Consider the following 13,077-nt stretch of genomic DNA (forward strand, 5'->3'; position numbering starts at 1 on the left):
GTACTAAAAATATGTAGCAATTCAACTTGGGTTTCTCCTGATTCTTAATTTGTTTGCATGTGGTATATGGTTACACCTACATTTTTCTTTCCCGGTGTCAATACATCCTTCACTTTGGCAGGACCTAAAAGATAAATTTGTGAAAAAAAAATTCCTCTCCTTCCCATATGTACCTCAAAGTGATGATTCAAACATCCTGAGATTGAATCATACAGTTCTCCAAAAGAGCTTTTTAGTATTCCCAGGTTCATTGTTAAGTGGGGATTATAAAACATCCTTTCTCATCTTTCTAATTCTTTGGAAACTTCTCTGACCATTATAGCTGGTTACTAATCAAGAGAACAGAGACTTTTTTTCTTCTTCTTTTTAGTTTCTTTTCTTTTCTTTTTTTAATGGATAACTAGTTTTACACTCAGGATTAATTTTCTTTCTTTCCTCCAGCTGTTTAATCAAGAGAGTAATGGTTCATTCTTTTTGATGGCATTAATAGTATTGATCTGTTTTAACTTCCAGATCTTTTTTGAAGGCATTTTAATAGCAAGTTAGGTTTTTAAGTAATGTTTTGTTTGCCAAGACAGCTTTATTTTTACTTGCTTATATTTGTTAAAGGATGACATTGGTGAATCCTCACCTCTAGAAGACTGAACAATTCGGGCTCGGTTCTCATGCTTTTCCATCTTCCAGGATAAACAAGGACTTCCTTGGTGGCTTGGAATCAGCTATAAAGGAATTGGCCAGTATGATCTGCAAGATAAAGTGAAACCTCGGAAAGTAAGTGTGAATCATTATAGAAACATAGGAGAGCTTGAGCTATTCTGGATTTGGAATATTGCTTTAATGGGCACCAAACAGTCTCGGACAAATAACTTTGGTTAGTGAAGCCATGGATTCAGGGAAGGCTCAGGTTAAGTGAAAGATACTTTTTATAACTAATTTATGTACCCTTCACCCAGCAATTCCACACTTGATCATTTATCCTAAGGGAATCAAGTTATGCCCAAAGACTTAACTCTAAGGATGGTGACCCCAACTTCATTTATAAATGCATCCAATTAGATTTCTATTTTAAGGTCATGTGAAGAGGAGGATGATATGTGTTTTCCAAATTTTATATATTTATCTGTTATGTAAGCATTAAATATTTACATATACATAATTATATATAATTTTAATATATTTTATATAAAATATATATAATATACATACTATTAAAGTTCTATATAAATTATATATATAATTATATATAAAATATTAAAGTTATTATATAAAGTATGTACATATAATATACATATAATGTAAATACATATACATACATACACTTACTGACATTGGATGGATACACAGGTAGATGAGTTGTGAAGACATAAGCCAGAGTCTTTGGTGCTGGCACCCTCTCAGTAATCCAGTTCTGATTGATCTTTGTACTACTGCTGCTATTTTCACTTATCTCTGGTTCACAATTTTCCACACTAAACACGTCTGCTTTTTTTTTTAAAAAAGAAAAATAAGTTATGTGGAAAAAAAAATAAGTTATGTGCTGTTTATTAAAGGTCACATTCTCTCTCAGGTTTGGGTGTTCCAGACCTAATAAATTACGTTATTTTCAATATGAACTGTGGCCCTGATGCTCTTTCTCTTGATCCAAGCACAGGCATACAATCCGTTTCGGCCTGTATGAGAATGGATGAGTCCACCTAGACAGCCCCCCCGCCTGCTCCAGCCTACTGTGTAGTATAATGACATGAAGGCTTACTCACACTGCCCTGGTTGGTTTTGCCACCCTCCCTGTGCTCTGCTGGCATCGCCGGGCGTCAGTCACAGCAGTGAAACAGTGACCTGTAATAGCAGACCATGTGTTATCACACCCCGACATCGCAGCCTTGAATAACTGCTATCATTTCCATCTGTCTCATGCTTTAATGTCTATTAGAAAAACAGCCATATTTGTCATGAAGCAGCCTTCGTCATCATACCACCGTGTTCTTCATCTTCTCTGTGGCTTTTCAGCTTTTATCAATGCTCTCAACCTTCCACTGAGTGAAAAATAATTAAATTTCTCTTTTCTCCCCATTTTATGGTTGGGAAGCTGATGCAGACCACACAGAGAGGTGGCCCACGGCTCACCCCCTTCTAATGCCAGTCCTGCCCTCCCAGAGCAGACCAGCTGGGCATTGAGGCTTCTTACTGGAAATTCTTGATAAAAATAATAAAGTATCATTTTGTGACTGATACCATCTATGTGGGGATGGGAAGACTACATGCATGTAATCGCGTAATAAAATGATGTCTCTATAAGCCCTGTGACCAAGATCAGTCAAAGTAAGGTATACTTACTTGATTTCCAGGAGGAATATCAGTAATGCTGTCTCTACTTGAAAATTTGCCTCTAAGAGCAAATTTCAAAGAAATAATGTTAGAAATGACAGGCGTGCGATTTTTTCAAAACAATTTTCAAAATCATTTTTATTTATAGTTTTTTTTTTTAAAACCAAAAGTTACACAAAGCCTTTTTAAAAACAAAACAAATGACAAACTACAGAAACATGTCAGTTAAGGGAGGAAGTCCTTCTGCAATGCCCATCTCTTCCTACAGTAACCATGGTCGAAAGAATGACAGTGGTTCATTGAGACTTTGTCAGTGTTTACCCTAAGCTTTCCAGAGAGGGAAATCATTCTAGACACACTATTTCATCCCGTGTCCTATTTCTCCAGGTTACTTTATAAACACATCTGTCCTCACTTGTTCGAAAGCTGCCCAGTATCCATTATGCGGAAATACAGAATTCATTTAACTGATCGGCTTTTGATGGACATTATGGTTGTTAAGTGGGGGTCTGTGGCAGGGAGAAGGAGCATAATGAATCCCAGTCAATGCATATAACTAATCCCTAGTTTATCTATTTTATAAAACCGAATTATTACTTACTGTGTTTTCTGGAGGTAGACCTCAACCTATATTGACATTTTTCAGTAATTTATTTCTCCCCTGAATTTTACTTTAAGAAATAGCGTTCAGGAGTCTCACTGGTTTTGCTGAGTCTTGCGTGTCATATATAACTTAAATCGATGCACAAGTCATCTCTTAGCGAATGTGGCTTCATGAAGTTGAGAATCCCACAGAATATAAATGCATCCACTAAAGACAACCAGGCCTTCTCCCAAAATAATGGTAGATTGGAGTCTACGCAGTATCTCCTGCAGCAAATTTCCTCTCAGTTGTTTATGACTCACGGTCTTTTTTTACATTCACAGTTTCCTAGGAATTGGTCAGTATTGTTTGACACTGATCACGGTCAGGCTTGGTTGTTCATCCCAGAGTTTAGACAAGGGTCAGAAGACACAGTCTCTTTTTCTTTTTTTTTTTATTGGCAGAGTTTTTGCTTTCCTTTTCAAGACGTGCCATTCAACTCAAAAAGGACCCAACCGGGCCATCTTGTATTACTACTGCCTCGTCTTCTCTTTCTTGGTGATCTTTGCAACTGTCCATGTTGTACCACCGCTTCTGTCCTCCTCCTCCTACTGTTAAAATCTGACAGTGGATTTTGCCTCCATCTGTTTATTTTTCCATAGCCAAACAGCCTATGGGTTTAATTGGAGGGAGGATGTTCTACAAGTCACTGCCCTGGCCCACTTGATCCAAATGAAAGAAGCCGTCATTGAAAGGGCTGTGGACACTGACTTGTAAAAAGGAGGATCCTGCTTCAGCTGTTTGCATGACCTGGGCACACAGCAAGTTACCAGTGGCCGAGCAGGAATGAAGGTCAAGATTGGCCAACCCTGAAACAAAGGCTGAGATGGGAGGCCTTGGAGATGCTCAGCCTCCTGACGTGCTTGTTACACACACCTGCTGGGCTATAATTATGTAGCTTAAAAACAGGCTAGAACGGGGAAGATTTGCCATTAAGAAGAGAGACTGATCAAAGCCAAAGGCTATTTTGAAAAAAATGTTCATCCAAGACCCACAAGCTGAAGCTTTCTGTCCTTTCCATATGAGGCCTATTAGCTGTAGCCCAGGAATGCTGGGGACGATGTTTCTCATACCTGCCTGAACACCCAGCAATTGCTCCTCATGTGTTTTGGCTCTAAGCCTTTTGCCAGTCATGGGGACGAGGTGTTTTCAGTCTTTGTAGGATACTGGTGCAGAGCAAGAATGTGGGAAGCAATCCATAGCCTGTCTTTGGTTTCCAGAATCCGTTTGCTGTGTGACCTTGGACATGTTGTTTAATCTCTCTTTAAACTCTGTCTCTTCATCTGCACCACAGTCATGCCACCAACGGCCTAGGGTGTCTGTAAGAATTACATGAGATAATATTCAGCATTGTGCCCAATACACAGTCATCTCTACGCAGCTGGCTGTTGTTTACTGGTAGTCGTAGAGAAAGACAATTTAAAAAGGTATGAGAAATATTCTTGGTTAGAGAAGGATCCCACATTGCTACAGACTCGGGGCCTTGGTGTTCTTTTTTTTTTTTTTCTTTAAGCCTTGGTGTTCTAAGAGTCCCCGCTCAGATTTTCTGTTTTCAGAGGCTCTTAAGCACTCTGCACGGATTAACTGTAGTGCCCTAAGGCATGAGGCAAATTAAGAGAAATTTAAAATTCTGAGTAACAAACCACAGAAATTCAGAGTATTAAAAATTCAGATCACAAGCATTTTTTTTTTCCTTTTTAATTCTCCCTTTATGCATGAAATGTGTCATTGCAGACTCTTACGGAATGTGAAAACATACCAGAACACAGCTTAATTTCAAACCATAGGACATTTGAACTTAAAAACGGTGAAGTTTTATATTTTAAAAAAAATGCAAGCTTGTGTTCCTACTAGGTTTTTATTGCTCGTTTGGTATTTCAAGGAAAAATGTCATTTCTTCACAAAGAGGTAGAGAGGGTCAGTGACTAAGTGAAGCATTGATGCATGTCGTGACTGATTTGTAGCCCTCCAGCAAGTTATTTGACCTGGGAAAACCAGACCCTTTCTGAGTTGGGAGAAATAAAAAAGACAGGCCAGCCAAGGTGTCACAGACAAACCTTAGTGGGATAAAATGCCTTTCAAGATCAGTATCTTGGTGCATTATAACTGCTAACCAAATCATGTGATGTACATCATCACCTTGGGGCATTTTAGGGTGGGGAAAATGCTCTTAGCCTTCTGTTAACTGATTTTTTTTTTTAAACTATTGGAATTCCCAAATGCCTGGAGCCAGATGAATTAAGTCATAAGCACAGGAGTCTTCCTGTTTCCTCTTCCATCATGAAAGTATAGGGTTTGTTTCATTGAAACTTAGCACTTACTTTTATAAGCTCGGCTATCTTGACATTGCTCACCACTCCTGGTTTTTCCACCACCTGCTGCCCCCTCACTGGGGAGCCCAATGGGGCTTCTAACACTGCTTAAATTCTGGATGAGCGTAGCTGCAGAAGAAGGAGGCACACGGGCTGTCCAGTCACACTTTCTGTGGGTACATAATATAATAAAGTATGGTGTGGAAGAAAAGAATGGAATTAGAGAATGTCAACTGAAGACCGGTCCATCCTGTTTGTAAAGTGTCTAATTAAGCTCCAGCCACACCAATAATCAATCTGATTGTTAAAGCCTTCTGCAGACTCTGTGGGAGGAGAGCTCAAATCCTACATGGGTTTGAAATAAGAAACCAGTCCTGTAGTCCTGCTTACCGGTTGGCTGACCTGGAGCTGTCACTCGGCATTGCTGGGTCTTTATTTCCTCAGCTTTCGAATTCCAATAATTCTATCTACTCTATCTACCTCAGAGATCGTTGTGAGGACCCAGTGGGTTGGCGAATTCTTTTCCCAAGCAGATTTTGTTTTCCTTCCTACCGTCTTCTGACTTATGGAACACCATAGATATTTTTCTTCCCCTCCTGTAAGCTCATCACAGGATTTTAAGCAGTTCTTCTCAGACAAGGAACTCTCAGAGAATCGGTTGGCCATTGGTGAGTCTCCATTTCCATTTCACAACCAGCAAGCAGAAGGAAAGAATTCAAGGCAAGCAGCCTGATTAGTCATAAAGTCTAATTGTAAGGAAGGCTGGGAAGGGTAGTCTTTAGGTGGGTGGCCATGGGCAAAGCCATAACTCAGGGTGTTTGTTACTAAAAGGAAGGAAGGAGAAAAGATCCTGTGGGTGATAAGGAGTTTCTATCACACTGTGTTTGTTTTCTCTGAAGTCTTTTAGGGGGATGGTCAGTGAGAAACTAATGAGCAAAGAAATAAAACAAGATGATAAATTTTGGATAGTTTCTGGTGGAAACCAAATGGAGGGACAATAATGGGATAGGTGTGGAACACTCGGGGTTCAGGGAAGGCCGTTGAGAAAGGTGACATTTAAGCCGGGTCCTGAAGAATGAGGAGTCAGGCTGTGAAGAATGGGTTGGCACATTCTAGTCAGAAAAGAGTGTATGCGGAGGGGAAGGAGGTAGGCACATCATAAAAGTGAGAAGAGACCGCCGAAGCTAGAGCTTAAAGGCTGAGAGTTTTCTCTGTAGAAACAGAAGATGATGTGTGAAGAAGAGGAAGTGGCTGCTGGACGGGCAAAACCATTCAGTTCCATTATTTAATCTACTAGTTTGTATTTGTAGGCATTTACCAAATGGCTGAATTGTTGACACATACAGGAAATGAAAGATAGCACGTTAATAGGATTGACTTGTCCAAATGCCAATTTGGACATTTATCTACAGTAAGTAGATAAAGCATTGTCAAGAAAAATGTTCTAGGAAGGGACATAAACAGTATAAGCTTCTTGGCTTTGTATTTAGGACTGAAATTGGTTTTGTTTTAATTCATCCTTAGGGAGCAAATTTCCAGCAAGAGAGTACAGTTTTCCCCAGTTTTACAATTTAACAACAACAACAAAAATGTATGGAGCCCATTTACAAGGACCGAGTACTTTATATTCTTTATTCCATTTAAGGAAAAGAGAAGTCCCTGTCATTAAGGACCTGACAGCCCATCTGGAAAGACAGAAATATATTCAAAGTTAGGGGTTTTCCTGAAAAATTCAATAACTGGGCTGGACACCAAGCTGTGAGAAGGGATCCCAGTTGTAAACACCCAAATGAGCCCTGCAGGTGGCCCTCAGCAGCAGGTCGGCCCTGGTCATACCGAATGCGTGGCGGGGAGTGCTCTGCTGCAGATATTAACAGGAAGTCATTAGGTTGGCCCCGGAAGGTTCCAGATTTGGCCACAGTGGCAGTCTGGGAAGATCCCATCCCCTTGGATGGTCAGAGTTTTATATTACGCACTTCCCGATGACCCGAACTTCATCTGAACTCTTTCTATCATACGCCGAGTGTTGTACTCCTTGCATTTAAGAGGTGATGCTTCATGTATGGGAGGTTATGATGTCACGTCTCAAAAGGTGGTAATTTTCGCTACCCAAGTGCATCCCGTTTGGGTATAGCATTTTTGTTCGGCTCACCTGACTGTGTTAGCTTGGCCTCTTCTAGTCTGTTGGGTGGTGTTCAGTCCCTCTGGTGGGTAAGGTCTGCATTTAGAAAATCAGAAGAACCATTTCCTGCGGGGATTGCCTAACCGAGAAGAGTAGGACGCCGGCTTTCATTATTTTGGAGCAAACATTTTGTCTTCTACATCAACACACTCCCCCTACCAAAGCGTAGGTATATCACCAAAACGTATTCTCTGAATCAGGCTTTCTCAGTCTCTGCACTGTTGACATTTGGGGCCAGAGAATTTTGTCCCGAGCATGGCCTGATAGTCAGTAACGTCCCTGGATTCGGCCCACAGCTGCCCAGAGCACCCATCCCTGCAGTGTGACCACCAGAAATGTCTCCAGACACCGCCAAGTGACCCGAGGGTCGTGGATGAGGAGGGAGTGATGTAAATATCACTGACTGAGAATCACTAGTGCAAATACAATTTGAGGGTCCCAGAGTCCTTTTCTGCAAATGGCTGTTATAACTGCTGGGTGGTGGTTTTGTTTTGTTTTCCTTGTGAGGTTGATTTGAGAATTATGCCATGTGTTTGTTAATAGTAACACATTTCAGGGCACCTGGGTGGCTCAGTGGGTTAAGCCTCTGCCTTCGGCTCGGGTCATGATCTCAGGGTCCTGGGATCAAGCCCCGCATGGGGCTCTCTGCTCAGCAGGGAGCCTGCTTCCCCCCCTCTCTCTGCCTGCCTCTCTGCCTACTTGAGATCTCTGTCAAATAAATAAATAAAATCTTAAAAAAAAAAAAAAAAAGTAACAAATCTCCACTGAGTCCTCTTCCCAGAAGAGTGAGGCAGGATGGTGTGCTTTGGTTAGGCCCTGGGATTTGGGGAGCCCGGTTGTGGCTGGTTGTGAATACCAGATCTGCTTCCATTTAGCTTCGGGATCTTGGACAATGTATGTAAACCTCTCTGAGCCTCGGTGGTCTGTCTCACAAAATGAGGCTCTAAGTAGTAACCCCCAGTACTCACTCTCAGGCACAGAAGCATTTGATGGATAGAAGGACGGCTGGATGGAAGTGGTCAGTCTGGCTTTCTAAAAGCCTGTGATCCTGCAAAATTCTGTTTTTTGTGGGACTCCAGAAGGTAAAATACATCCACTGGCTTGATCATGAGTACTAACAGTACATTCATCAAGTATAACTTCTTTTAAAATGAAAAAAAGCATAAATCAATAATAAAGTGATTTGGCTTTGCTTCCAGTTACAGCAAGGGATCACCCGACATGAGTCACTGTTTGAGGTACAGTCATAGAGTACAGCTGTGACTATCCCAAATGTAGTCATTTCCAGGTGAACTTGCAATTAAATGATTAACCTGTATTATAAGTGCTATTAAAAAAAAAAAAAAAAAGCCTATGATGATGCCTTCCCCATCCTGGCATGGTGTTATACCTTTGGGTGACCCCTAATACTGATTTAAGATTCAAAAAGACAGTTTGATCCTTTCTGTCCGAGGCTTTCCCTCAGTCTTTTATTACCCCGGGAAGTCCCCGCCCGCCACCCCCAGCCTGTGGCAGGTGCACGCTCCTCAGCACCGTTGCACATGCCAAGGCACGTTCCTTTTTCTGGGTACCCCAGACAGGAGGGAGCTTGCTACCATGCGTCTCTGTGTGGGCGTGCCCTTGACCCGCCCCTCCCTCCTCCTCTCTGACCTCCGTGATAAAGGAACAGTGAGCAGATTTCCTACCCAGAGGGTGTATCAGGAAACCGCCGATGAAATCAACAGAAATACAGCAGTTCTTACACGGGCTGAAACTCACAGAATTGGAAACCCGATGTGTCAGTGGAAAGACAGAGGTGGGAACCAGACAGCTCTTTCTACTTCTGTTTCTCCTATTAAGTGGCTGTCCTCCATCCTCACAAAGACATGATGGAACATTAGGGACTTGGATGGAGCATCCTTCATCACAGTTACAACTAGCCTTATCACTTACGGAATGTTCATTCTAAACCAGACACTGGGCTAAGTGCTTCATAAACATAACCTCACTGACCCATCGCAATAACCCTCTGAAGCAGGCGTTGCTCCCATTTTATGGATGAGAATGCTGAGACTCAGAAAAGCTAAGCAACTCTTTTCCACCGCCCCCCCAAAAACAAGTGAGGGAACCAGAATGCAAACCCCTGGTACACTCCACCATCCACAGCCTAGAGGCAACCGTTAGCACAAATTGTCATTCCTGTTCCCTTGGGCTATTACAGACACATCTGTGAAATCACATTTTCCATAAACTTGAGATTTCAGGTGAAGAAACGGCTTTGCCTTTTAGACTTGAAGACTCAGTCTCATACCATTAACTTCTTTTGCATACCCAGTTGCCATCGAATTATTTCAAATTCCTTAAATAAACCAGAGCCCTTCACCTTTTAAGTAGGGTTTTTTGCTTGTGGGAAGTCTGTTTGCTCTCGATGCAGGGACTTGCTGAATGAAGGCAGAAGCGCTAGTATTTCACTTTTGTAAGTGATAAGAGGGGGAGGTGGTGGCTTTCAGAGATCATGTTTCAAGTCCAGCCCTGGTTTTTATGTGTGTGGGAATGGACGCAAAGGAAAACACAGCTGAGCTGCATTGTGGTTCTTCCTGTAGAACCTGTTCATGCCCAGAGTGAGTAAACCCCAGGGTAGAAATGTCTCCCGGAGACAGCCCCCAGTGAAATTTGTGCCTGGATTCAAAGCAACTCATTTCCCAGGAAGTTATCGTCAGGATCCACGCTCTGGCCTATTTTAAAAGAATGTGTCTCCCTTCTGGGAAGATCTGCCAGGGAGAACTTTGCCCTCTTTCTCCCTGATGGGGGGGGGGGGGGAGGGGGAAGGAGCGGAACTGGGGAGGTGTCACTCGCTAGAGCTGCTGATGTCAGTAGCGTGTCAGCCGTGGGAGGCTCTCTTTGTGAAACTGAGTTACACCTAGGTGTCTTATGAAACTCCGTTCAGAGCTCACCGGAGCTGCTCTCTGGGAGAGGGAGGTAGAACGAACCTCGGGGTTTTCCTTCACAATTCTGCCCCATTTTTGGAATCTCTGGATGAAAAGAAATGAAAGCGTCCCGTCTACGGACATTTTAGGAAATGGGTATGTAGCTTTAAGCTTTCACTAGTTAAACTCTTTCCACCTGGGTGATTGCTGTGGTTACACTGACTGCATGTTCGGACCACGAAGGGCTGTGTCCTTAGCATGGGCGGGTTTCTCTGTGTTTGGGGCCCAAGGGTCCACTTTGAACACTTTTGTCTCCCAGTTACGCGTGCACACGGACGTTAAGTTCATGCTGTTCCTTTATGTGAGGTTCACATGTTCATAAAAAAGTCTTGGCTCCTGTACTTCGGGACATGGTTATGCTTTGCAATTATACAAATCACATTCTCCCCTGAGATTCTCTGAGCATAATTTCAAACTCCGGCCAAAGTCTACTAATCATCAATAGTGGGACAAGTTCCAAGTTGAGAGAAAAAGCTGAGGCTCAGGCTAGTACAAGGGGGTTGGGAACAAACCCAGAAAATTCAGCAGGGCACTCCGTCTCGTGAATGGGCTGCCTTTTAGAAATTATTTGATCTTCAAATGCACATTGCTAGCTAACTTCTGTTTCTCCCAACCAATTGGCAAGGGACACCGAGTGCAGCATTAGAATATCAGCGGTGGGAATGTAAAAGTCCGTTGACAAAGATTGGAGGCTCTAGCAGAAACCAAGAGGGCAACCGCATATTTACCCCCGTCCCAGCTCTGCTCCAGTTCCTGGTGCTGGGTTTCTGTTACATTTAGGGGAACTCTTTTAGGTGGGAAACTGGTGTCACAGATAAGCACCCCTGCATGGGGTTCCGTTTTACTTTCACTTTGCATTCTTTTGAAATTTCATCCTGTGGTTCTACTGAAACGTCCCTTCGATGACCATATTTCCATTTAAATATGAAATCAACATCTTTGATCAGAAGGCATGTGCTTACTGGAAACTGCGAGGATTTCCTAACTATTTTTTATTTAATTGAGTTAGAGGAAAAATAATATGCATGTTCCCCACACTTGCCTGATTACTGTCAGAGAAAGGAATAGAATGGTTTCAGGTTGTTGGTTTGTAAAACGCACCATGTATTCGTGCTTTGCCTTAGTGTACCTTCTTGATTATTTGGTGATTAAGCTGAGTTCCAGATTTAGTAAAAATCAGCATTAATGGGGCGCCTGGGTGGCTTAGTGGGTTAAAGCCTCTGCATTCGGCTCAGGTCATGCTCCCAGGGTCCTGGGATCGAGCCCCGCATAGAGCTCTCTGCTCTGCAGGGAGCCTGCTTCCCCCTCTCTCTCTGCCTGCCTCTCTGCCTACTTGTGATCTCCATCTGTCAAATAAATAAAATATTTTTTTAAAAAATCAGCATTAATTAAGGTGGTGCGTCTGTTCTGTGTTCTCAATTTCTTAGTTATTCCAATGGAAACAGCTGGAGAACTTATATTTCCGTGAGAAGAAATTCGCCGTTGAAGTTCACGATCCACGGAGGTGAGGAGGACAGCCTTTTCTTTGTGTGGTCCCAGTGACTATCCCCGTAACAATGCTGCTGGGAACATTCATGTGCCAGGCTTTGTGCGGACATGTTTTTATTTCTCTGGGATAGACCTGGGAGGGGAATTACTGGGTCAGTGGTAACTCTTTAAACTTTAGAGGAATTGCTACAGTTTTTCCACAGAACTGCCGCCATTTTGCATTCCCACCGACAGTGTATGTGGTTCCTTTTTCTCCACATCCTCCCTAACAGTTATCTGTAGTTGTGTTTTGTTGGTTTTTTAATAGTCATCCTGGTGGCATACAGTGATAGCCCATTTTGGTTTGGATTTGCATTTCCCTCATGACTAACGATGGCTAAGTGTCTTTTCATGTGCTCTTCGGCCACTTGGGTACCTTCTGTAGAGAAATACCTATTCAGAGTCCATGCTCATTTTTTAATTTGGTATTCCTGGTCACTTTTAAAACAACAGTTGCCAAGTTATAACCATGGATTGAAGTCAGGATTGGAGGCTCTCTGAGCTTGTCAGAGGAATTCATCATCAGTTTCCAGTGTTTGCCTTTCAGATATGTTTATGGATGCTTGGAGGTCAGAGGGATGGGGGAAACAGCTGTGACAAAAAGAGAACCAAGAGATAAGCCAAATTCCTACAAAGAACATTAGTACCCTTCTCCCTTTTTCCCCACAGCATCTGCCTACCGCCCCTTCTCCTCTTACCCTCTCCTCCTCTGACCATCTCTCATTGTCTTATCTGGTGCATAAGCAGGACACTGGACCAGTGTCAGACTTGTATATTTGCAGACCATATTATCTGTTCAGCCTCTGATGATGTCAGACCCGCCCAAGCCTACCTAGATCTGAAATGCTCTTTTACCTTGAGGAAGGTGTTGACACTGCCCTCTCAGTTGGGTTATCTTTGATATATGATCACCTTGATCCCTGACCTCTTGTGATGTGTGAAGTAGAAGGAATGCAACGATGCTACTTTTAAGTAGAAGTTTTTAGTACAGCCCCTAATTTGAGTACTTCTGATCATTTGGGGTATGTGTACATGCATTTTTGAACATGCCAGTTTTACCAAAAAAGAGATTATCCAGGTGCAGTAGGTTTCTTCTTAAAAGGAGAAAAGCAAATCTTGGCT

At 42.5% G+C, this 13,077-nt stretch overlaps 1 protein-coding gene across 8 annotated transcripts in view; it reads left to right on the top strand.

Moving 5' to 3' along the window:
• Positions 1–13,077, top strand: part of FRMD4B (FERM domain containing 4B) — a 323,042-nt gene that overhangs the window by 287,189 nt on the left and 22,776 nt on the right. For all 8 annotated transcript variants that reach the window (XM_082691213.1, XM_082691212.1, XM_082691208.1 and 5 more), the window contains 2 exons: positions 685–771; positions 11,856–11,932. In XM_082691213.1, coding sequence (XP_082547339.1) covers positions 685–771; positions 11,856–11,932 — 164 coding nt within the window. The remainder of the gene's footprint in view (positions 1–684; positions 772–11,855; positions 11,933–13,077) is intronic.

The sequence above is a fragment of the Mustela nivalis genome (assembly GCF_964662115.1).
Source record: "Mustela nivalis genome assembly, chromosome: 1".
NCBI lineage: Eukaryota > Metazoa > Chordata > Mammalia > Carnivora > Mustelidae > Mustela > Mustela nivalis.